Source organism: Octopus bimaculoides, chromosome 29 (assembly GCF_046866305.1).
Source record: "Octopus bimaculoides isolate indiv1 chromosome 29, ASM4686630v1, whole genome shotgun sequence".
Classification (NCBI taxonomy): Eukaryota; Metazoa; Mollusca; class Cephalopoda; order Octopoda; family Octopodidae; genus Octopus; species Octopus bimaculoides.
The window spans coordinates 7,956,405-7,983,909 of NC_142956.1; the positions used below are offsets into that span (position 1 = coordinate 7,956,405).

Sequence of the window (27,505 nt, forward strand, 5' to 3'; positions counted from 1 at the left end):
AGAGAGAGAGAGAGAGAGAGAGAGAGTTAGGTATGCTCGAGAAAGGAAATTTGAGTTAGACCGAAAATAGAAAGGGTAGCTTAAAAGCGAACAAAAATACAAGGCACTGAAAAAACCTTAGTTCACTGATGCAGTAGTACATCTCCAGAGTTATAAACTGTGCAAAGGCAATAATAATAATAATAATAATAATAATAATAATAATAATAATAATAATAATAATGATGATGATGATGATGATGATGATGATGATGATGATGATGATGATGATGATGATGATGACGATGATGATGATGATTTTTATATTTGCCACCACGCTGAAGGATGATGAAGTTAATAGAGAGACAAACAAAATATTAGGAAATTTACATATAATAGAATGATAAAAAAAAGTTAAAAGAATATTATACACAGTATATATTACAAAAACGGAAGTATACATTTTATACGGCAAGGAAAACAAAGATAAGGAAAAAAATATAGTGATGCGGTCTTCCAGATACATGAGGACCTATAGGAATAATTGAGGAACGACACCAGTCAAGATCACTCTGAATACCAAAGACAAAATCCTTTTCCAACTCCTCTCCTCCAACTCACTGGTCTACACATAGAGCGGCATAATCTACTCTTGCCAACTTTCACCTACCTTTTCATAAATTCACTCGAGGACCGCACCTACCTCTCCACACTCACTTTGCTTTACAAGTGAAACTGGAAAGATTCGTTGAGGGCTCTACCAGAGAGGAATGACTCCGTCCACATTCCTTTCAGCCTCGTCCACTAGACACCCTCTTTCGCCACAGTAACTAGTCAGAGCTAAATTGTCTTGCCATCCCGATTAAACGAGGGCAGCGGCGCAATCATCAGTATTGGCTTGAATAACAGACAGATCTGTCCCACGAGTGACAGCAGCTGTTAGACATAACTCCATGTGTTTACAATGCCCAGTCATTGAAAGACTGCATGCAGAACGGTTTCGGTGCTGTACACGCACGTCAGACAAGCGTCTCTGACAGCACGTCCGTACTTTTAGAGTTTATCTCGAGATAGTAATGTCCCCGATAGCACTGCCAAACCAAAGACATCTGGAATTTATCCATAATTATCACCGAACGAGAAATCCTCCGGAACTGGTTAGCCTGTTCGTTTTCGTCAACCCCAGAATTTCACCTAGTTGTGAGGCAGAAAGACATGACTAACAACCTGAACGCACACACGTTCACCATCTAGAAATCATTGAAGATGTCGCGAGCTGAGTGAGTGTACGTCAAAATCCACGGCATGCCTAAGCCTCCAAGTAGAGGGAGCTGGCACTAGACTGGCGGCTAACCATTGGAACGCGGCCCTTCCACAAGAAATGAATAAGAGTCTCCAATTTGATCAAGCAATTACTGGGACAAAACACTACGGTCAGACGATAAATGATGAAGCAATATAGGAATTTTCCACCTCTACCCTACCTTGCAAGCATAGCTTCGTCTCTGCCATTACTGGCCAATGACTTCGTCAGCTCGTTCCAATTCTTATGAACCTGGCGGTCAAGACCCAACTAGACCCCGAGTAGGTTGACTGGACCGCCAGTTCAGTGTTCGACAACGCCCTCTGGCGTCATAGACCTGCCTCTCCAGGTTCCCAGTCACAAGGTCATTGACTTTTCAACGGCAATTTTATCTCCTGCAACCGACTCATATTCCACTAGAATGGAGCTGAGCGTCTCCAAATCGGAGGCGTCCGACACCATGCTGGTGACGTCGTCTGCGTATGCAGACACTGCCTCACCAAGTACCAATTCGAAAAGGAAGTACTGCAATTGCTAAAACTTCAGCTGCTGTGGCCCGAGAACGAGCACGTACAGAAGAGGGGAGAGCGGGCAGCCATGACGGACCGAGCGTGCGATGCTAATCGGTTCCAACAGATGGCCGTTTACTTTGACCGCAGAGCAGGCACTCCTGTGAATTGCAGCGATCTAAGCTCTGAAAAAGTGTCCGAAACCGAATGCTTTATGGAGGGCTCTCAAATAGCGATGGTCGACGCGATCGAATGCTTTCGATTGGTCCAAATTGATCAGGGGCCACCGAAGCCAACTTTAATTTAAGCTCTCACTGTGATATGTCGCATAAGGTGCAGTTTCTCAGAGATAGTCCTGTTTGGAATTGTGAACGTCTGTGCTTCCCCTACTAGACTACAAACAAGAAGACTCAAACTTTCCCCTAACACCTTAGCCAAAATCAAAAACTTTTGAAATGCCAGGACACTGCATAATAGCGTGCAGGACGGTTTCCATATCCCGCTCGCATCTTGGGCAGGTCGACGGCTCAGGGCGGCCGTGTCTGGTGAGTTTATCGCGAACCGGTAAGGCTCCTCTGTAACATTACCAGGCCAGTGACTTTTGGAAGTTATCCAGTGTCTTTGGCCCAAATGTCCTCTTGAACAGGCCGACCAACTAGTTATCATCGAGACTCAGGGTCCTCCCCAAGTCATCGTCATTTCCATCCTATACCAACCTGTTATAGAACGATGCTGTGGTACCGAAACCACTGACATTGCCCGTGCTGCAGAACGGGAGAGGTGCCTTGCGGCACTCCGTGTATCAGGTACCCAACCTCGATCTTCGGCGAACCCAGTTTTCTCTATCACCAAAACCGGTTAATTCGGGGGAACATCCGTCTAGCGAGCGGAGAGCACACCCGTTTGCCATCCAGGTAGAGCCAGAGATGCCTCAACCTCAATGCATGTCTGCGCATCATTAGCCACGGCATCCCCAACCCACACTTTAACAGCTTCTGGCAGTAAATAGAACGTCTTACAAGAGGAGCGGAGCCATTCCACAAAAAGCGAAAGATTTGTCTCTCCAACTTGCTTAACCATGAATCCGGACAGGACACGACGGTCAGGCGGTAAATGATGACCGATGCGATGAACACATTGGCCACCTCCGCCCTACCTTTCAAGGATAGCCACCGCCCAGACCAGGTCTGGACTATGTGGGCCACATTGTCCGACACCTCTGACCAGATCTTTTCCATTTGAAGATCTGGACCAATCCAGATTCCTAGCAATTTAATCAGGCCCTCCGTCCAGCGTCCTACGATGCTATTCGAAGGCATCGACTTGCCCCTCAAGGTGCTCAGTTGCAAGCCGACTGATTTTTCCCGGTTAATTTTTGCTCCTACTACCGCCTCGTAAACCTTAATTGTTTCATCTACTTGCTGCAGGTCTTCCATCTTGGTCACGATGATGGTGATATCGTCCGTGTACGCTGTAACAGATCCCCCACCTCCTGGATTTGTCGGGATGCCACTCAGCTTAATCAGCAATGCCGCGAGAGACATTATGTACAAAAGCGGGGAGAGTGGACACCCTTGGCGAACCGACCGTTTGATGCGGAACGGCAAAGTGCTTCTGAAAGGTCCGACACATCTCCTCGGGTTCGTGCAACACATCACCTTGCGAGTTCACTACAGATCGAATTATGGAATCGTTTCCACGTTTGGCTTCCACGACACGTGCCCATCCAGCGGCCTTGATCCCCTCGCTCCCCACTGCGCGGAGTCTAGCTCTGACGATACATCCCATGTGCTTGGCTTCGAGGTGATGCTTAAGTTCCAGTCTCTTCAGCCTCACCTGAGATGCGTCGCTAGATTTTATGGCTTCCTCTAGAGCCTTAACTAACCCAATCCCTTTACTACGCCCTCTAGCCACTAAACCTAAGCTATATCTAATTGACTCGATTTTAGTAGTTCCTTCGAGGGCGCACCACCATCTGCTGTTAACGATGGAACCGGTTAACGCTCTGTAAATTGATAATTTAATCCGGCTCCTGTACTCCTCAATCGCCAAAAGGGACTTATTGAGTTTCCAGAAGCCGGAGCCCTTACTACATAACTTGTCTAGGCGCAGTTTACATGTGACCATTTTATGATCACTGTAACTGACGAAGTGAAATTGTGGACACGTAACTATTTTCTTATCTATTTTTCTAATAAGAATCCTATGTATGTATGTATGACGTCGAAGACCCGTCGCTATTTGACCACATCCACTGTGGAGCGTCCGGGAATTCTAGTCTGTAGGGATCTACGAGCTGCAAGCGACTTAGTAGATCCCGGCAGCCTATCTGGATCCGAGCGAACACTATTGATGCGAGCATCGAGTATAGTGGTAAAGTCACCTAACACAACTAATGAACGTGACGTGCTTAGGAACTCCTCCAAATCTCGAAAATAATCAGTCTGCCTCGTATTGGGTGCGTAAACTGCCACCAACCTGGTTTCCTTACCACAGCTGAATGTCAAGTATGATGACCAGCCTACCTTCTGGATCTGAAAAAAAATTTTTTTCTCTGAACCTCAGTTTTTTTTGATGAGGACCAACACCCCACCCCGCCCCCCGATCGGCCTGGAGAAATGAATTTCTCGTAGCCATCCAGGAGCGGGAGCAGAACTCTTGGTCCTTTTAACCGAGTTTCAGTAGCAACAATGACATCTAGACTTAGTGACCTGACGTCATTTAGGAAACGCCTTGTTTCCAGCTCGACGCCAGGCCACGCACATTTATGCAACCTACGTGAACAGACAAAAGGGAAAACAATAATAACTTACTTGGTGTCGAGAGGAAGGGAGGAACTCGCCTCTTTTTCTTTTATTTCGAGCCCGTGACGTCGGAGCGATGAGGCCCTCGAATATCTTTTCAGATAAGTCCCATCTTAGAGGACCTACATCTTGTCGAAAGTCATTAGAAAGAACGTTATAGTTTTTACAGTCTATTTTGTATATTTCTATTCCGTTAATTTTAAATTCTTCACTTGTATTTTTTCTCCATGCTCAGCTGGAATTCTATTAATCAACAGTCTATTAGAACTGCGCACCGCCATGTAACACTTTACAGTTTTAGATTTTTTAGTTTCTTGTTTCTTTGCATTTTTATATTGTCTATTCTCAGGATTTATTTTCTTTTTCTGTTGTGTTTGCTTTTAATTTTCTTTTGCTTAGTTGGGTCATCCACCTGTCCTCTCCCTCTCGTACAGGAGTCAGTTGGGTCGCTGCCACATGTTCGCCTTCCACTGTCTCCTTCGCCGTCTCTTCTTTCTTTTTTTCTGTTTATTTTTTACAGTCTACCCTGAGGTGGCCTTTTTTCCACACTGGAAGCATCGCGAACCACGATGATTTCTCTTATTTCTTCAAGTGTAGCTTGTTCAGCTTGAATAATCATTTTAATGTTCTGGCGGTGCTAGTTGCGAGGTTCTAATACTTCCGCTTCTAAGATATTAATTGTTTCTTCTAGTCCGTCTTTCACCGCCGTAACCAGTCACTCTGGGTCCAGCTCAGGGGGAATTCCTCTTATGTTAATTCTAGACGTCCTCCTACCCATATATATATATATGGGGAGAAGAACGACTTCTTCCGTTTTCAACGGACTTCTGGAATGGAGTCTTGCTTCCTCCCATAACTCCATCCTAACTTCTACTGTCGCGTACTTTTTGCCTCTGGTGATATATCGTATTTTATGCCAAATGGGTTTTAGACATTTCTCGATTTCATTTTCGACCACATAATCAATTTTCTTTTCTTTTATTTTGTATGTTTTATATACAATCGTCCTTCTTTCTAAGTTTTCTTGTAATTTTTTTTTGGGGGGGGGGCACTAGCCTTGTTTCACTTCCCTCCCTGGCCAACATTTCTTTGTGTTTGTGTAGATTTTCCATATTAATCTTCTTTGGCTTTGCTCCCGCTGCAGCGGCAAAATCCATTTTCTTTTTTTCGTTTTCTTTCTTTTCTTCAAGCTTGGTTAACAAGCTTATAACGTCAAAATTTCTCCTACTGGTTGCTGCTATTTTCTTTTCTTCCTCATTCTCCTCCAAAACGTTATCTACAATCCTCTCTATTTCTTCTTCTGACATGGTCGAAGTGCTCGACATCTCATTGATCGAAGTGCTTGCCATCTCACAGACGTTCACCCAACGGGGCAACACAGCAAATGTTCAACAAATGTTCAACAACAACAAAACTTTACCCCTCCAACTCTGCAACGCACGGCACCAAATCCAAAAAACAAGAGATTTGTGCGGAGACAAGACTGACCCGCCCGGAATGTTGGTGGAGTTCGACGAACTGCCACCAGTAGTTGAGCTAAAAGATTTGGAGCCTTTCATGAGGTATTAAAAAGAAAAAAAGAGTAAAATTGTTTTGTTGGAAAGTAAAAAAGGAAAAACAAAGGGAAAAAAAGGAACAAAAAAGAGAAAAAAAAGTAAAAGTGTTTCATGTTAAAAACAAAGAAGAAAAAGATGATTAAGGAAAAATAATAGAACAAATGAACGATTGTAAATAGTGTATATAAATGTTCAAATGGTACTGCATGGGAGTGGGGCCCATGCAGCCATTTCATTTCTTCATTTTTATATAACATCTCATTCTCATTCGTTTTATGTTTTATGTCCCCATCGTGGTATTGTGTCTGTCCTTATGTGTCCCCCTCTGTGTTGTGGTCGTAATGCCAAATAAAGAAATAAGCGTCAGGTAGATTTGCAGATGGTTACTTTCACTTCATTTCTTCATTTTTATTTAACATCTCATTCGTTTTATGTTTTATGTCCCCATTGTGGTGTTGTGTCTGTGCTTGTAGTGTCCCCTTCTGTGTTGTAGTCGTAGTGCCAAATAAGGAAATAAGGGTCGCGTTGAGCGAGCCGATTTTTTCTGTCTTGATTTCACTCACATGTGAGTTGTTGATTTGTTTAATTTAATTGCAGAATTGTTGAATTACTGAATTGTTGAATATTGTGTTTGGTTTTCTGTTATTGAATTTGCTGAAAGTTTTATGTGGCTTCCCCAGTTGTGGGTGAAGAACGGAATTAGGCAGGTCCAGACAGGCAGTTATGCTGCGGTGTCCGGTAAAAGCCTGACAGTTGGGCTGCTGCTGATACAAGAACTGGAAGTGAGGGATGTAGACTATAAGAAATTCAATACCTTGTTGAAGGAAGAAGGCGGGTGCTTAGGCTGACACCACCAAAGGAAATAACAGAGAAAACAGAAAGGAAAATAATTAAGTACAGAACCTTAAATATAGCAACAAGGAATGTGGAAATAGCAGGAGTTGAAGAGATAGAGGAATGTTTAAAGGACGCAAAAGAAGTGATTACATTTTATTACAGAGGACGAAAATTTGGCACGGTGGAGGTACGCTTCGTTAATGAGAACGAAGTAAAGAAGTACTCCACCGTAGCCTTGAAATCGGCACAGTAGGCATTCTTGCTTACTTACTGTGGCAGACGTGCAGCAGCCAGAGTGAGAATAGGGAGAGTGCCACCTGAAATTAACGAAGACTGGCTCATGGCAGCCATACTCTATAACGCAGAGGAAAAGACTGAGATATTGAAGATGTTGAAGACAGCGGAGGTCAACTGCTGGGGGTATGGCCTGGAGGTAATGGTACGTATCACCCAACCTGACCTCCACAAAATCGCGGAAGAAATAATGCTTCCCGATGAAACAAGACTAAGAATCATGGTGGAGGGTAGACCGCCAATATGCTTCAATTGTGGAGTAAGGAGGCACATAAAGGCACAGTGTCCCCAGAAACACGAACAGGAAGTGGTAGAGTAAGAGCATCAGATAAAAGTAAATGTAATATCGGAGACGGAAATACAGTGTACATTCGTGGAGAATAAAGGAAATAGCGAATCTCCACCGGAAAAGAAGGCGGAGGAAAAAGAGAAAAGAAGAAATGAGGAAGCAACGAAGAATCGAACATAAGAGCCGGAGCTTTCAACGAGTAAGGAGGAGGAAGGACAGAAGAGACAAGTGAACGAATGACACAGAAATGGAGACACCAGTAGAGAGTAAAGGTGTACAGCCGAGAAAGCAACGCAAAGGAAAATATGAACGAGTGTTAATGGTGTACGAGAAAAGTGTGGAAATGAAAAAGCGTATCGCAAAAATGAAAGGTGTAATAAGAGTGAAATTAGCAGATAATGAAGAGAACCGTATAATGAAAGCGGTGCTACTGTAGAACGAAAGAGCGGCGAAATTAAAAGAGTCATTTGGAAGCAGAGTGGAAATTACAAGAAAGCGGTTTCAATACGATGAATTGCCTCCGGTGGTAATGTACGAAGACTTAATACCTTATGCAAGATAAACATGATATATACTGGACAAAATGATTGATTATAAAAACAGTAAACTCTGACTTTCTACTTTAGGGGGGGGGGGATAGAAAGCCATTTTATCATAATTTCACACTTCATAATTCATTCGAAAATCATTCTATGTACCCCACGTTTGTATTGTCTTTGTAATGCCCCTTCTATAAAAAAGGACATATGACTATAATAAAGAGAAAGCGTAGAGCGAACCGAAGCCGTCGGTAATCTAGACGTCGAGTTGAATACGTATAGATTGTGTTGTTGAAGTAATGCTTGTTGAATTGTGAATTTGTATTTTATGTTGAACTGTTGAAGACTTTGTGTGGCTTCCCGTTTGTGGGTGAAGCAGAGAAGATTGGAATTATGCAGTTGCAAACCGGAAGCTATTCTCCGGTGACAGGCAGAAGCCTGTCAGCCGAGCTGCTACAAATAACAGATATGGAAGTCGGAACTAAGGACGTCAAGAAGTTTAATGGTTTATTAAAGAAAAAGGTGACAGTCTGAGACTAACGCCACCCAAAGAAACTAGAGAGAAGGCGGAGAAAAAGATAACCTACCGGACATTGAATATAGCTAATAAGAAATTAGAAATCGCTAATTTCGATGAGATAGAAGAGTGTTGGAAGGATATTAAAGACGTAATAACGTTTTTTAATAGAGGAAGAAAATACAGCACGGTGGAGGTTCGCTTCGTTAATGAAGACGAAGCAAAGAAGTACTCCACGGTGGCCTTAAAATCGTCGAAATGGACACTGCCACCGACGTATTGCGGCAAACGCGCAACCCGAGTTCGAATCGGTAGGGTTCCACCTGAAATCGAAGAAGATTGGCCGGTGGCGGTAGTTTTATTCACAACGGAAGAAGATACAGAAATTTTTTAAATGTCAAGGACAAGGGAGGTCAACTGATGGGGGTATAACCTCGCGGTCATATTTCATATCACCATACCAGACCTCCACAAGATTGCGGAGGAAGTGGTTCTGCCTGATGAAACCAGGTTAAGGTTAATGGTGGAGGACAGGCCACCAGTATGTTGCAGTTGCGGTGTAAGGGGCACATAAGAGTAAAGTGCCCCCAGAGACAAGAACAAGTAACAGAGGAGTGTCTGGAAAAGGACAGAAGTATGGTGGTGGAAAACGAAATAGTAGTTGCCGAGATCGAGATAGAAAGAACGGGTGAGCCACCACCCAAAAAGAAAAGAAAAGTAGCAAAGGAAAATACCAACAGGGAAATATATAAAAAGTGTTGTAAGAGTCAGAATGTCGAATAAAAACACCATAGCGGTTTTGTTGGATGATGGTAAAGCGATGAAGTTGACGGAAAGAATTTGGTGAAAAAATCGAACGTACGGTAATTATGGTGCAATATGATGAGATGTCAAATGGATTATTTTCGGGACGATTAAAACAAGGTAAAAAATATTTGTAATAATTACCATAAATATTGAACCCCCTTTGGGGGTGGGAAGCCATTTCATCACCATTAATTATCAATTCATAAAGCATACGTTTTCATTTTATATTCCCCACGTACGTTTTTTGTATTGTCCCCCTGTAAACTCTGTATGCCAACAATAAAGAGAGTGGTACATATCGTGAGTTAATTGTTGCAAATTGTTGTTGGAAATCGTTGAACCTTTGGCTGTTATGAATTTTTGTTGAAAATTTGTGAATTGCTTGTATACCTAGTGTGCAGGTATGCAGACTACTAGCTACGCGTCCGCGGTGGGCAAACGCCGGTCAGCCGACGCTATGGAAACGAAAGAGGTAAAAATTGAAATGAAAAAGTCAAAGAAACACTTCGAATTTATGAAGAAGGAGGGAGACTATCTACGGGTTACTCCACCTAACGAAGCCGCAGATAAAACCGAGAAGAAAATAACTTATAAGACGATAAATGTGAATACAAAAAGAATTAAGAAAGCCGAGGTGGACGATATTGAAGAATGCCTATGTGAAATTATGGACGTGACAGCTTTTTACACGAGAGGCAAAAAATATGGTACAGTGGGGGTACATTTTAAGAGCGAGGAAGAGGTGAAGAGGTACTCCACTGTACCTCTGAGAACAGATAAGTGGGCACTTTTATCGGTATACAGCGGCCGAAGAGTAGCGGGAATAAGGGTAGGAAGAATACCACCGGAGATAGACGTCGAATGGTTGGTTGCAGCAGTAATTTTTAATTGCAAAGACGAGGTGGAGATTGTGAAAGTGGAGAAATCTAAAGAGATCAACTGGTGGGGTTTGGGGTTAGAAATTTTAACCCATATAACCCTACCAGACCTGCACAAGATCGCGGAGGTTTTGGTGTTCCCCAATGACACCCGACTGAGGGTCGTGGTGGAGGAGAGGCCACCCATATACTACAAATACAGAAGTAGGGGACACATGAAGGCCGTGTGTCCCCTAAGAGAGATAGAGGAAACAGAGGTCAGTGAAGGTGTAACGGCGGAAGAAGAAACATGGTGGAAGAAGAAAATAAGGTGGAAGAAGAGAAAAAATGGAAGAAGAAAGAGAGGAACAAGAGAAAAACGCAGAAGAGACAGCAACAGAGAAAGCGAATGCGGATCGAATCGCTGCCACCAAAAAAAAAATAATAATAATAAAGAAAGGAAAAAAGAAGACGGCAGAGGAAAGGGAAACCTCAGGGAAACTACTGAGAATTGAACCCAAGAACAAGAGTATAAAAATGTAAGAGACCCCGAAAAAACGATGAAATGAGACGAGTAGGAGAAGAAAGTACAAGAGAAGTTGTATGAAGCAATGATATTTGAACAACCGAAAAGAAGACATTACCGAACGTTAATTTACTATACAAAGGATATAGAGATGGAGAAGAAGATATCAAAAATAAAAGGACTAATAAGAGTAAAATTAGATCCTGAAATGTTTGAAGAATATAAGAAAGCTTTATTGGTGGAAGAGGAGGTGATGAAGAGACTTAAAGAGATGTATCCGCAAGATGTTACAGCGAGTAGGTTATATGTGGGCTACGATAATCTGCCAAACGTTGTGACGACAGAGGATCTATTGCCACATATAACAATTGTGAAATAAAAAAGATCATAAACTGTACAAAAACTGTATAAGAGAACAGCTAAATGAAACTGCGAGGTTTGGGGAGCTCGTAAGACATTTCATCTTTTCATTTAAATAATTCATGCCAACATTCGTTAAATGTACCCCACAGGTTGTACTGTATTGTCTGTCCTTGTAATGTCCCCCTCTGTGTAGTGGCTGTAGTGCCAAAATAAAAAGAAGAGTGGTAGACTAGACATCGAGTTCTGTTGCGTCGGGTCGTCCGAAGTGAGAGTTCGGTAGTTGAGTAGAGGTACATTATTGGCGAAGGCACGCCATCCGAACGTGCGGTATAACATTGGCGACGAGGTTTCGAATATTACCGAAATGGAAGAGATACGGAAAGCAATTCTCAAACAACAAGAGCAGCAACGGCAGCAACTACAGTAGTTAATAGAATTGTTACTGCAGTCGAGAAATACGACGGAATCATTTTCAGCGGACGGTGTTGCAAATTTCATCGAAGAATTTCACTACAATCGAGATGAAGGAACTACTTTTGCTGCATATTACAGACGATTCGAAGACATATTCCGAGAGGAATGCAAGGGAAGGTCTAGTGAAAGGAAGGTAAGGCTCCCTTTGCGAAAGCTTGCTACTCCGGAACACGAAAGTTTTTGTAATTTTATTTTGCCGAGAAAGCCCGCGGAATTAATTTTTGATGAAACGATAAATATTTTGACCAATATTTTTAGCAAGAAAAGTTCGCAGTTTATCATTCGGTTGGAATGTTTAAATTTAAAGAAAAACGAGTCCGACGAATTTGTAACATATGCCGGCATGGTTAATAAGGCTTGCAAAAGGTTTAAGCTGGAAGAATTAACGCCAGATATGTTCAAGCGCCTAATATTCGTTAAAGGGCTGGTAGCAATGGAAGACCCGGAAATTAGAAAAAGAATATTATCAAAGCTGAATCAAGATGTGAAACTAACCTTGCAGAAAGTAGCTGAGGAATGCCAACAAATAATAAACCTTCAGCATGATATGAGAAAAATAGAAGACTATAATAAGAATGTACAAATGTGTAAAAAAAAGTACAGATAGAAAAAAATATATAAATTCAAAACCCTGCTATGGTTGTGGAGACTGACATTTGAGAAAAGTTTGACCCTTTAAAGATAAAACCTGTTTTAAGTGTGGTAAAATTGGATATATACAGACGAAATGCCGGTCGAAGAAAATTGTAAAACCAAAGGAGTCTACTCAACAAAAGTAAATTATACCATACAAAATCGAAAATTTGTTTTGGTAGAAATAAGTGGTTTTCAGACCCAAATGCAATTAGATACCGGTTCAGACGTATCGATAATATATATAGCAGCATGGAGTAAGATAGGCAGGCTGGTGTATCAAAAAATTATTAGGATAGCTCACAGTGTGTCAGGGGAACAAATTCAATTCTTGGGCGAAATTTCACCAGAGGTACTTGACACGGAAAAGAAAACTAATAGTATCTAAGAATACAATGAATTTGTTCGGGACAGATTTAATGGAAGAATTCGGGATCTACCACTGAATACACAATGTAATAAGGTGAATGTGTCACAGTCCGTGTCAGAGAAAGCATCGGAAAAATTGAAGTTAAAATTGAAAAAGATGTACCCTGATGTGTTTTCGAAAGAACTCGGTACGTGTAAAAAAATCAAAGTAAAGTTTGAGTTGAAAGAAAATGCGGTGCCGGTGTTCAAACCGAAAAGGAATGTACATTTTGTAGCGTTAAATCAAGTTGAGAAGGAATTAAAAAGATTGTTAGTCTACTCTGAGTGGGTGGCTCCTAATGTATAGGTAAAAAAGAACAACGAAATAAGAGTACACGCGGGCTTCTCAACTGGTCTCAATGATTGTTTAAAAAAATAAAATTATCCGCTTCCAAACCCAGCAGAAATATTTGCTAAGTGCAATGGTAGGAAAATGTTTTCCAAGCTGGATTTGTCAAGGGCCTACCTCGAATTACTGGCAGATGAAGAATGTGCTAAAGTATTAACAATCAATACTCATAAAGGTCTCTACCGTTTCAAAAGACTGCCATTTGGGGTACGGTCTCACCAGCAATATTTCAGCAAGTGATGGATACTATACTAGCAGATTGTGAATTCGCGGTCCCATATTTGGATGACATATTTATCAAAAGTGAATCGAGGGACCAACATATAGTAGAGGTTTTCAAACGAAAACGGACGAAAAATCGGACGAAACCGGACGAAAACTTGACCCTTCTAGGATCGACGCGATACAAAAAATGCCTGCTCCCACTAACAAAACAACACTACAAGCATTTTTAGGTCTAGTAAGTTATTAATAGTTGTACACACCTAAAATGTATGAGCTAAGAGTTCCTTTGAACAAGTTGCTAAAGAAGTACTTGAAATGGAATTGGACAAACGAAAAAAGCTGTTAACACTAGAATTATCATTAACTCATTTCGACTCAAACCTGAAAATAATTTTGGTATCAGATGCCAGTGAATATGGAATAGGAGCTGTGATATTGCATAAATTAATGATGGTAAAATCAAAGTTATTGCACATGCTTCGAGAGTTCTGTTACCAGCAGAAAGAAACTACAGCCAGATTGAAAAAGAGGCGTTATCGTTAATCTTCGCAGTCAAAAAATTCCATAAATTCTTACATGGGAGGAAGTTTACACTGCAAACGGATCACCGACCGTTACTGTCTATTTGCGATTGGAAAAAGTGTATCCCCACGCACTCAGCAAACCGCTTACAGCGCTGGGTGACTATCCTGTTGAACTACGACTTCCAGATAGAGTTTTTGCCATCTATGAAAACGGGACACGCAGACGGGTTGTCTAGGCTGCTAATTCCGAAATATGAGGAACCTTTTGAAGACACGGTGATTGCATCGTTAAAACTAGAAATTGACCTGAAGAACATTTTGTGCTTTGTAGTACATGATTTGCCGGTAACGCTGGAACAAATTAAATTGAAATCAGGAAAAGATAGGTATATAAACAAGATTTTTAAAATGTTGAGTAACATGAAAAATATAAAGGAGCGGGACGTAGGTTGAAAGTACTATTCAGTATGTGATGAGGTATTATTATATGCATAAAGATTGGTAATACCCGAAGCGCTGCAATATAGAGTATTAAAAGACTTCCATGTAGGACATCCGGGGATTGTGCGGATGAAGAGCCTCTTGAGGAGTTACTTATTGGCCGAATATGGACAAGCAAATTGAGAGACTGTTAAAACAGTGTAGGGGATGCGCTATGGCAGCAAAGGTGCCCCCATTGCAGATTCAACCGTGGCCAAGCACGGATTCTGCATTGTCTAGACTGCGTGTGGATTTCGCAGGATCAATAAATGGCTCTCATTATATTATCGTTGTGGATAGCTATTCCAAATGGCCTGAAGTGTGCAAATGGTCAAGGCCAACCACAAGTGTAACGATTAACTTCTTGAAAGAATTATTCGCTCGTTATGGGGTGCCAGATACGATCGTGTCAGATAATGGTACACAATTCACGGCGAAGGAGATCGAAAGATTCTGTAAGTCGGTTCAAATGAAACATGTTTTAACTCCGCCATACTTTCCTGACGGGAAATTCTTGAAGATACAAATATGACAAAGTTTTTGCAGGTGTATAGAGTAACACCGAATCCAAATGCAGAGTCGGGTATGTCTCCAGCAGATTTGATGTTTTCCAGAAAAATTCGTTCTATTCTTGATAAATTGTTGCCGAGTAGGAAATAGAAAATAGAAATTTTGGGAAGAACGAAATTTTTTAACACATGTGATGAAATGTATTTTAAAATATACAGAAACGGAAAACAGGACTGGGAACAAGGAAGTATACCTGGACGTCTGGGTAACGTGATGTACATGGTAAAAGGACCAAAGTATGAACACAGAAACCATATAAACCAATAAAAAAAGATATACCAAAAATCAAGAGAGGCTAGAGGAACCAATGGATATATGGTATGATTTGTTCAAGGTCCCAGAACCACAAGCAGAAGTAGAACCGACACGTAGGTCAGACAGGAAGAGAATACCTACAGAAGTGATGGAAATTAACGATAAGAGAAAAAGATATGCCAGTTTCTCACCAAGGATATAAAATTGATTTGGGTTTTAGAAAAAAAAACTCTCAAAAGGAGGAAGTGTTGTGTGGTCGCCCCTAGACGATAAGTGGGCTAGTCCAATACGTATAAATAGTGGACGTGATAGCTAGACGGGTCGCGTAGAGGGAGCCGAAGCCGACGGTAGACTAGACGTTGAGGAGTTCTGTTGAGTCAAGTCGTCGGAAGTGAGATGTCGGTAGTTGAGGAGAGGTAGGTTTTTGGCGAAGGCACGCCATCCGAACGTAGCAGACAACATAAGAGAATTAGTTAGATTTAGCATGAAGAAGTGGAAACTAGATTTCTACGCAGCTGACACGCTCTTAGGAGAAGTTAATATCAAAAGAGAAATATTCTAGGGAGACTCGTTGTCTCCTTTAATATTTGTATTATGTTTTATCGCCCTCAGTTTAATATTAAGGAAGACAAAGTGTGGGTGTCAGTTCAGAAGTAGTAAGGAAAAGATTAACCATTTGCTCTACGTAGATGATCTGAAGTTTTTTTAGTACGAATGAAAATGAGCAATAATACAGGCATGGAGTTTGGCATAAATACGTATGCAATATTAGTCATATGAAAGGGACAGGTATTCAACAGGGAAGGCATCTAATTACTAGATGGTGAGACATTAATATCCTTGAAAGGAGGAAAGAGTTATGAGTATCTGGGAATATTAGAATCTGACAAAGTAAAAACTATAGAAATGAAAACTGAAAGTGAGAAGGATTACATCAGCAGGTGCAGAAGCTAATGAAGTCAAAGATAAATGTTCCGAATCTAGGGAAGGCTGTAAATACTTGGATAGTATCATTACTTAGATACTCAGCGCCGTTTGTACACTGGACAAAAAGTTGAATTAGAAGAGCTATGAAGGAATTCAAGATGAATGGAGGACCCCACTCTAGGGCAGGAGTAGCAAGATTATACTTACATAGAAAGGAATGCAGAAGACTATGTGGTGTTAGATAAAGTAGATATAGACTCTTATGTAGGTGATATTGAAGAAAATTTTATTAAAAGCTGCTTGAGTCACGGCAAGACAAAGAGAAACAAAAAATCCCAAACGAAATTCAAAACGAGAACCGAAATTATCTGACTGATAAGAGAAGTAGTTGCATGGTATATTCCCAAGGATAGTTGTAGCAAATAGTAGTACTGAGACATGGCTATGGTTGCCGAAAGGAAGGCTGAAAAGGGAGATGGAATGTTTCTTTGTAGCTGCACAAGATCAAACATTAAGGACTAATTGGATAAAAACAAGATAGACAAAAAACAAAAAGATTCCTAATGCAGGGTATGCAAGTCAAAAGAGGAAAGCATTACTCATACAGTAAATGAATGTAACATGCTGGCACAGAAAGAATAAAAGACATGACAACCTAGAGAGAGTAATGTGCTAGAAGATATGTAGAATGCTAGGATTTGAACATACTAATAAATGGTATGAAAATTAACCTAGTAAAGACTTAAAAACTAAGAAATCAAGATGTTGGACTTTAAAATTCACATGAACAGAGTAATAGAAGGTAGAAAGCCTTATTTGATAGTCGAAAATAAAGAGGACAGAAAATGCCAGATAATTACAGCTACATATGATGGAAAACTCAATATGAGAACATAGAAAAAATAGCAAAGTAAAATGATCTAGTGCTTGAATTACAGTGACTATGGAAAGTGTGGGTAAAATTCATCCCAGTAGTTATAGGTTCATTGGGATCTAACACTAAAGGACTGAACAGATGAACAGAGGAAATTGCATAAAACCCAGTTTAGTACAGCAGCAGAAAACAGTTTTATTTTAGACAACTAGGATACTTAGGAGAGTTCTTGACATCTAGGGCTACTATTTGTAGCCGATGCTACCATTTTTTCTTTTCCAACAGTCTAATCTCTTATGAATATGAAAATAATAATGATTATTATTATTATTATTATTATTATTACTACTACTACTACTACTACTGAATGAGAGAGCAGAGCAACACATCAAAGTGACACTAGTCTGATAAGTGTACACCAGGCTCATGCATCACACCAATATGTGTGTGACATAGTAATCTCATATCAAGATAAACAGCGCATAAACAGTGCAAGTGGGGCCCAGTTAGCATTTTCTTCAGGTTGAGTAGGCCATCCTGCTCAAATGGTCCCTGAATAAGGTTTATTTAAGAATTATGAACAAAGTACCCATGTTTCCAGGTGTGTATTATTCAAACCCCAAAGAATTCCTCTCAACAAACGGCTATGCTGCTCACTCACTACTTCTGTTCGTCATCACAAATTCACGCATTGTCAGCTACAATGGACAAACTCCAATGGTTAAAGTCAAGCAACTGACCAGCAAATCTGAGGTACTGAGCACAGTACTTGCTGTGGCCCTTCCTTTATACCAAGACTAAACAATATATATGATAACACTTCCAATCAGTTAAGATCAGAAGCCAGCTAGGCACAAATACTTGAAAATCTTTGTTGGGGAAGGGGTTATTCGCTTACGCCGACCCTAGTAACTGGTTCTTATTTCATCGACATCGAAACGATGAAATGCATTGTCAACCTCGGCGGAATGTAGGCACACTTTTGTGAGGGATTCACTCATCGACCTGAAGTAGATTCTACTTGGATCATACCTGCAAGATCGTGCACTGTTTATCTTGATATTATATCACCATATCATGCACATATATTTGTGATGTATTTTTCTGGTGTTCCCTTCTCAGGCGGGTAAAAGTCATGATGCACATACTTGATTGCGTATATTTGTGAGCCAGTGTGTCTTTGATGGTCTGCACTGATCTATCATTCAATAATAATAATAATAATAATAATAATAATAACAATAATAATAATAATAATAATAATAATAATAATAATAATAATAATAATAATAATAATAATAATAGAAATTTTAATAATAGAAATTTTAATAATAATGAAAATAATAATTATTTATTATTATTGTCATTATTATTAATATCATTATTATTATTATTATTATTAGTAGTAGTAGTAGTAGTAGTAGTAGTAGTAATCCGTTGTTGTCCACTTTTTAGGACAATAAAAACACAACGGTTTTGATGTATAAGTAGACTCACAGATCCAAGTCCATCATATCCAACATGAGTACGATGACAAGCGCTCCATTCTACTATGTATTTTTCAGCCTACAGGTGCTAGCTTGGTCTTCCTTGCCACATTTCTCCACCTGTCATTATATTTACTTGTCATTTACTTAAGTGTCAACTTCTTTTGCAAATGCAATTTCAAAGAAGTTGTAGGAGCACTACGTTTCCTTCGTGGAACAGTCAGCCTGGAACTTGCATATTATTGAACCATTGTCACCGATCTCACTGATGGACCAACTTATGACACCAAAGCTGTGAGCCACAAAAATTATAACTAAGGTATTTTGTGCGTCAACCGTTTTTCTCGCATTAAGTGTGGGCTGTATGCAGACAACTAGTAGGAGACAGGTGAAGTATTATAGCATTTCAAACCTATTCAGTTGCGTCCAGCTCGATATGTTCAATGCCCAAATGCAAACATGGGCGAATAACATTGATCATTCTGATCATATCGGAATATAGTGTTGTTTAAAATTCGATCTACGCATCGCCAAATGTTAAAATGTTTTATCATTAAAAGTTGTCAACGACACAAATAAGAAATGATTTAAGAGAGGTACTTCGGCCAGGCCCTCATCAACATTTTAGTGGACGAGCACTAAAATAATAGAGTATTCTCAGTAGGTTTAACAAAACGAAAAATAATTTATTACAGATAGACTACACATATCAGGAGAGGATGTGGGACGTAGACGGACGGTGTAGCAACTGTCTTTGAAATTAGAAAGCATAAGGTTAGACACCTGTCTAAAGAAAAGAAAACTTGTCTATCAGTATGAAATAGTAAGCCATTGTATTCTACATCTGAGATAGTAAAGCAAGGAATGAAGCGCAAGTAGATGAAACAGAACAACCCACATCGGATAAAACAAGTAGATTTGAAGATTTTTGTAATATGTGTGCGCCAACGAGGTGACACCCTTTATTCTTGTGTAAGTTGCTCATAGAACCAATATGTATACATGTTATTATATTTGTATATTTGTGAAAGGGGACAATAAACACCAATGTTTAACAATTATCTGGAGTCATATACATTATTATTCTTAAATTATTTGACATCTAATAATAATGTATATGACGTGAGATACTTGTTATGTCTGGACGTTTGTTATCCTCTTTCACAAATATACAAATCTAAAATTGTTTCATAGCTCCTGTCTTGGTTACGAGCTTGTAGCACTTACCAAGCGTACCTAATCGTTTAAATCACCAATGAACTAAACTCACATATTCTATATGTGCTGCTATATTGTTAGACATAATCTGGACCTATACTGTCTGAAACCTACCAAAGTTGTCAAGGTTAAGTTATATATTTATATGGGTGTATGTTATATGGATACATATATATATATATATATATGTGTATATATATATATATATATATATATATATATATATATATATATATATATATATATATATATATATATATATATGTGTGTGTGTGTGTGTGTGTGTGTGTGTGTGTGTGTAATGACAAAGACTGGCGTTTATATTCATTGTATAGATAGATAGATAGATAGATAGATAGATAGAAGATGGTACCCCAGCACGGCCACTGTTTCGTGACTGAAACACATAAAATTATAAAAGAATACACACATACATACATACATATATACATCCATTTCTTTATCCTCTTTTCCTTGATCCGTTTTTGTATTTACCTAGGACCACTTGTATTTATTTGTCTTCCTTTTATCATCCTCCAAGTTTTTCTATTCTAATTGTTATACTTTTACATCTGAGACATCATAGTCACCAGCTTCCCCAATATCACCAAATAACTACTTATCGCCACCGTCATCAATTGCAGCAGCGACACCAATATCACCATCGCCATCACAATTATCATTAACACCGTCAACATCATCACCCCTTCACTTATCCTCATCAGCTTCTTTCATTATTTCTATCATGTTCTTCAGTTCTTCATCGGATTTTTCACGTCTACTTTGTCGTTTTCTTACAGCTAAGAACATTAAAAAGTGTGTGTCAATATATATATATATATATATATATATATATATATATATATATATATATATATATATATATAAAAGCCTCGGGCCGACCAAAGCCTTGTGAGTGGATTTAGTACGCGGAAACGTGTGTGTGTGTGTGCGTGCGTATATATATATATATATATATATATATATATATATATATATATATGCGAGTAAAAATAAATACAAAAAAAGGGGTTTTGTATGATTGTGTATAGAGGAATATATTATTTTGTTTAAAAGAATTCCAACATTGTCTGTTTTTTATGTTTTATTTATATTCCTGCAAAACCAATGTTGGATATAGAATATGGAATATACAATATATAATATAATATACAATATATAATATAATATACAATATATAATATAATATACAATATATAATATAAAATAAAAATGGATGGTACAATGAAATAAAGTATTGAATGTCTTATTGAATAGATGAAATATTGAGTGTCAATATAAAGGATTAAATATATAAAGGCGAATACGTATTTTCTATAACTTGTGGTATTTCATCATGGCCGGTATGACAGACTTTAACAGACTGTAATAGATAGGTTGGTTGGTTTTCTGTCTTTTAGAAATGATGATATTTAAGAAATTGTTTTGTGTTTGGGTTGTAGGGATAAGATTTTAAAATCCCAGTAGGTGTTTGGCTGTTCTTAGAAATGATGCCAAGTTTATTTTTAGAAATGATGATATTTGAGAGATTTTTTGTGTTTTAGTTATAGGGATAAGATTTTTAAACCCCAAGTAAGATAAATTTAATCATTGTTTGTTAAGAGTGGGTTTGAATTTCTTAATAAAGTCCTTTTCTTTGCATTTTCTCTCAATTTCATTCCGGTTGTAAAGTTTATGGAATGGAAATATAATAAAAGTTTGATGACCACATGTTGCCAGATGGTTACTCAGTGGTATTTGGCGGACTTCTGGGTTTTTAATCTGTTGTCGATGTACCCGTGAGCTTTTCGATAGTGCATTACCTGTCTGGCCAACGTACAGTTCTTCACAATTAGGGCATTTGATGCAGTAGATTAGATTTCTACTTTTGCAGTTCATGTTCACATTGGTGAATATTTTCCCTGTTTTTGTGTTCATATATGGGCCGGTATGGATTGATCGGCATGTACCGCATCGGCTATCATTGCATTTGGATGCAGTAAATGTTTGATTTTTGTTGCTGAAGTCAAACCTTGCCTTTGTTAATAGCTTTTTCATGTTTTTAGGTTGTCTCTTACTGAGAGTTATATTTTGATCTGTAATGATATATATACTATATATATATATATATATATATATATATATATATATATATATATATATATATATATATATATATATATATGTACACACACACACATATATAAATATACGTATGTATGTAAGTATGTATTTATGTATGTATGTATGTATGTACGGTGCATGGTTCAGTGGCCTGGTTCAATGGTTAGAGCGTCAGGTTTACGATCGTGAGGTTATGAGTTTGAATCCCGGACCGGGCTTCGTGTTGTGTTCTTGAGCAAGACATTTCATTTCACGTTGCTCCAGTTTACTCAGCTGTAAAAATGAGTTGCGACGTCACTGGTGCCAAGCTGTATCAGCCTTTGCCTTCCCCTTGGATAACACTGGTGGCATGGAGAGGGGAGACCGGCATGCATGGGCGACTGCTGGTCTTCCATAAACAACCTCGCCTAGACTTGTGCAATCCCATGGTCAGTCATGACCGAAGGGTGTATGTGTGCCATAAATATCGCCATCCATTTAGAGAAAAATTTGTAGTTTAGAATCAGTAGTTCTTTGACTGCTATTTCTAAATTGTCAGTATGTTGGAGAAGCAACTCAATGCTAATCCCTGTATATTTATGATGATAAATGGTTTTACCGATAAAGGTTTTTTCATACTGAACTACTTGGCAAAATTGTTAATTATTAATTCTTTTATTAATTGACGATTCCCTGCCCTTATTCTTGTATATTTTATATTTGATACCTCTAAGTTAAATGGCTAAACCGTAATCCCTTCACACGGGACTTTTTTCATACGGGACTATTTGTGACGCACATGGAATAGATTTCTTTGAGATGGGATGCCTGAACTCACTAACCGATGAATTCGTAAGTGCCTTTCTTATCGTTGATTTTTGGTGTCGCATGGCCAAAAATTACCGTGAATTTTTTTAGAGACACTTTCAAATTTATCTGAATATCGGACTGAGGATTGGAATAGGGATTTTTCATTCTCTTAACCATGAAACGATCGTATCCGATTAACTAAAGACTTGTTTTGTTTATGCTTTCCCCTCCGGTTTTTTGTTCTATGTGTGCCATAGATATCGCCATCCATTTAGAGAAAAATTTGTAGTTTAGAATCAGTAGTTCTTTGACTACTATTTCTAAATTTTCAGTATGTTGGAGAAGCAACTCAATGCTAATCCCTGTATATTTATGATGATAAATGGTTTTACCGATAAAGGTTTTTTCATACTGAACTACTTGGCAAAATTGTTAATTATTAATTCTATTATTAATTGACGATTCCCTGCCCTTATTCTTATATATATATATATATATATATATATATATATATACACTTTTCTCTTTCGTCTCCTTATCCGTTACCTTATCCATTACTTATCAATATTTACTTGTTTATGTTTTTTGCTCATCCACTTCTTTCTATTCACTCATCAATCACGTTTACATCATCTTCATTATTAGTCATTACCATCACTATCAATAGACATTAGCATCATTGTCGTCATCATCATCATCATGTTGATCATCACCATCATTATCTCTAATCATAATGTTCCACAACAGCGGTAGTACTGCCACAACTACCACCAGCATGATCCACGCCACCATTACCATCATCATTATCATCAACATATTCATCATTGTCATCATCATCTACATCATCACTCACTTTCACCACCCGTTATCATAATTATCATCATAATGTTCACTCATCATAATCATCATTTGTTTTTACCTAATTCTTTCCCGTCTACTTTTTTCTATTTCTCCATCTAATTGCTGACACATTATATTCAATATTTCATGACGGATTTCTTCTATACTATTTCTTATTAATTATCTTTTACCTATCAGAGATTTAGGCAATAACAAGATCTCGATTATTGAACAAAGAGCCTTCGGACATCTTACCAGTTTGCGGACTTTGTAAGTTACATGAATTTTGCTGATACTCATTCCTACACTGTATATTTCTAAATATTTAATTTCTTGCCATCTTTCTCCTCCGTATCTTGACACTTCACTAACGCATTTTCTATAAATGTGCGCACACACTTGTGTGTATGCGTGTGCGTGTGTACGAGGGAGTATGAATGTTTCTTATCTAAGAGCTCTGATAATAAAATTAACCATGAAAAGAGCTAACCACCATTGGTTATAATAACTGACAATATCAACTCCCATTAAATAGTGGGTGGATGCTGCCGCAAGTATCTTTGAAGTCAGCAGACATAATGTTAGACACCTATCGAAAGAAAATGAAACGCAGTCTATAAGCATATCAACAGAAAACAAGGTCTATATAAAGGGCTGAAGCACAAGTAGGTGAAACAGAGTACCCAGAATCAAACCGAAAAGAGAATTTTAAACATTTGGAATGTGTTTGCGCTAACTTTGTGACATTGTGTGACCTTGCGTAAGCTTTCTCATAACAACAATATGTACAAACCTTCAAACATATACACACACACGCACACACGCGCGCACATGCACGCACGCACACACGCGCGCACATGCACGCACGCACACACGCACACACATATGAATATATATATAATCTTCCGTGAGCATACGCTTATACATTTGTGTGTATATGGATATAAGTATGTATCTATATGTTCTATGGATATAAGTATACATATATAATGATAAAGGTCGAAATGTATGCTATATGTATATGTTTATCTATCCTTTTTTCTGTTTCGTCGTCCTCTTTATCTATTTCTTAATGAACTACGTCTACTGATCTTCACTTTTCTTCTTTTCCTCATCCTCCTGTTTTTTATTCTGATTTCTATACTTTTACGTCTGTGACCTGATGCTTATTAACATACTTATGAACATGCTTACGATCATGATCACCATCACCATAAACTTCATTAAATCACTCCTTCCTATCATCATCATCATCATCATCTTTTCTACAAAATCGTGTCTGTACTATTTATTTTTTGTCTTTAATCTTCTATCTTACAGCGATTTATCTAATAATGAAATCACAAATATCGAAGAGAGAACCTTCAAAAACCTTCGCAGTTTACAGGATTTGTAAGTTGGATCAGTCTTGCTGATACAATTTCGTTGAATGTATATTTCTACATGTTTAATGTCCTCTCATCTTTCCTTCACCCTCTCTTTAACCTTCTTTAACTCACATGATCTCTCTATTTGTGAGTGACAGTGTACATGGATCTGTGATAATATAAATGTTTGTGATTTACATCAGTGTTTGATATTATGTATATAAATTCACATATGTGCAGATGTATATTTATGTGTATGATTATATATTCCTTTACTTTTCTTCCTTCGGTGTCCTTGTTTTTATTTGTTCTTCCTCTTGGGTAGAAAAGTATCACAAAGATCATAAGTCATCTTTTTATTCTTCGAATGACGTTGATTGTTGTCCACCTCAAATGTTCTGATGTCAAGACGCGGTTTAAGAAATTTTGGAACTGTTGGCATGTGAAAATGACTGGAAGAACTTGAATTATGGTTGGGTGTTGCGGTATATTCATGCCAATGGAGCTTCTTTGTTTTTATTTGCTTATATATAGATATTGGTCGTGGTTTATATTTTGGATTATATGTAAATGTTTATACCTGGAATATTGGAGAGTTAGTAATAGTAATATTAACTGGGTTCGCAGGATATGTATTACAGTGGGGTCAAATGTCATTTTGAGGAACTACGGTTAATTACTAATTTGGTTTCTGTTGTTCCCTATATTAGTGAAGATTTTGTTTATTGAATTGAGGTGGGGTTCTGTAGATAATGCTACTTTGAGTCGATTTCTTTGTTTTCATTTTGTTTATTTCCATTTATTATTGTAGGTCTAGTACTTCTGCATTTTCTATTTTTACATGAAAGATGTTCAAGTAATCCGTTATGGTTAAATAGTTCTTGTTGGCACTCCGTCGTATACGGAACAGCCTGCTCGTGAAATTAACGTGCAAGTGACTGAGCACTCCACAGACACGTGTACCCTTAACGTAGTTCTCGGGGAGATTCAGCGTGACACAGTGTGAGAATGCTGACCCTTTGAATTACAGGCACAACAGAAACAGGAAGTAAGAGTGAGAGAAAGTTGTGGTGGAAGAGTACAGCAGGGCTCACCACCACCCCCTGCCGGGGCCTCGTGAAGCTTTAGATGTTTTCCCTCAATAAACACTCACAACGCCCGGTCTGGGAATCGAAACCGCGGTTCCGCTGCCTAACCACTGGACCATTGCGCCTCCACGGTTAAATAGAGACTTAGATAAAATTCCTTTTCATCATTATCATAGTTATAAGGATGTAGTATGGTTTCTTGTAATATTATTTGCATTGGTTGAGTTACGTTTATTATTTCTAAATATATTAGGGGATGCAGAAAATCTTTTTCCTGCGAATCGTTTGGTTACTCCTATTCATATTTAGCCTGAATGATATTTCTTGTTTGCGTATGCTATTTTGCGTTGAATTCCTAATAAATTAGGGGGTGTAGTTAGTTTAGGAATGTTTATTGTTGTGTTGTTCGTTTGTCCTCTTTTACATATTAGGGGATTATAGGGTTAAGTTATAATTTTTGGGGACAGTTCTGTTTCTGGATTATAGTTGGTGTATTTTTTATTTTAACTTGAATCGGAAGTTGTCCTGTATAATATCCTTATGAAATATTCGGTCGAATTTTTAGGGTTTTATATTTTGTCTATTTCTTAATTCAATCTATTTTAGATATGGCGTGAATATACATATTAGATAATTAGGGTGTGTTGGGTAAATATAGGATTTGAAAATCTTTTGTAAGCGTTCTATTCACTTGTGACCTTTAAAAAGTTATAAGAATGAGATATTTAATTTTGGTTTACAAGACTAATGTTTTGTATAAACTATTATAACGTTTAATTGATGGGAATATTTATTGATGGGTATATATATATATATATATATATATATATATATATATGTGGGGGGGGGGGGGAGTGTTTGTATTATTATTTCAGTGAAAACATATTTTGAATATTTTATTAGCATTTGAGTTGTTGATATTAAGAGTTTTTTCTATGTTTTTTTCTTGAAGTATTAGTTTAAATCTATATTTAGTTATTGTTGTTGTTTTGGGGGTTTGTGAAGATACTTTTGGGTTATCATTATTAGAAAGATTTCTTCAGGTACGTGGTAATGATGACTTATTAAGTTTAAGGGTTTATAAATTACAAGGATATTAATAGGGATCATCATTTTTTAAATTTTCAATTCAAGTGGGAGTTACGTTTGTGATATATAATGATTTTTACGTTTATAAGATTGAACTATTTAAATATTGATTTTAGAGTGATAAGAGAATGTTTTGAGAAATATCTACGGTTTTAATTTTATTAAGACTTTGGACAAGTAGATCAATATTATTATCCAGCTATAAGTCGGCAAAGAGGATGAATAAAAAAGTGATGAATAAAAAACATTCTTGTGTATCATGTTTTGTGGTATTTATTTCCTTTCTGGTGGAGAATTTAATGATGTTTTACTTGTTTCTTGAAATATCATTAAATCATACTTTGTTATTAATTTTGAGTTGAGGGTATCAGCCTGAACAGTTACAGGCTGATATTTATATAGTATTATATAAAGTTTGAGCTTCTTTACCTCTGCTATTATGTTTAATATCATTGGGTTATGGAGAGAGAGAGGGATCTTATAGAATGAATATTATTAATTTATTATTTATTAGTAATATTAGTTTATATTAAAATTTTGGTATATTAGCTTTTTTCAGTAAAGTTACCTATTTATGTTTATCATTTGTGATTACCTAAAGCTC

At 38.0% G+C, this 27,505-nt stretch overlaps 1 protein-coding gene across 2 annotated transcripts in view; it reads left to right on the plus strand.

The window, feature by feature from the left end:
• LOC128251221 (uncharacterized) overlaps positions 1 to 27,505 on the plus strand; it is a 157,610-nt gene that overhangs the window by 124,197 nt on the left and 5,908 nt on the right. For both annotated transcript variants that reach the window (XM_089345195.1, XM_089345196.1), the window contains 2 exons: positions 23,556 to 23,627; positions 24,678 to 24,749. In XM_089345195.1, coding sequence (XP_089201321.1) covers positions 23,556 to 23,627; positions 24,678 to 24,749 — 144 coding nt within the window. The remainder of the gene's footprint in view (positions 1 to 23,555; positions 23,628 to 24,677; positions 24,750 to 27,505) is intronic.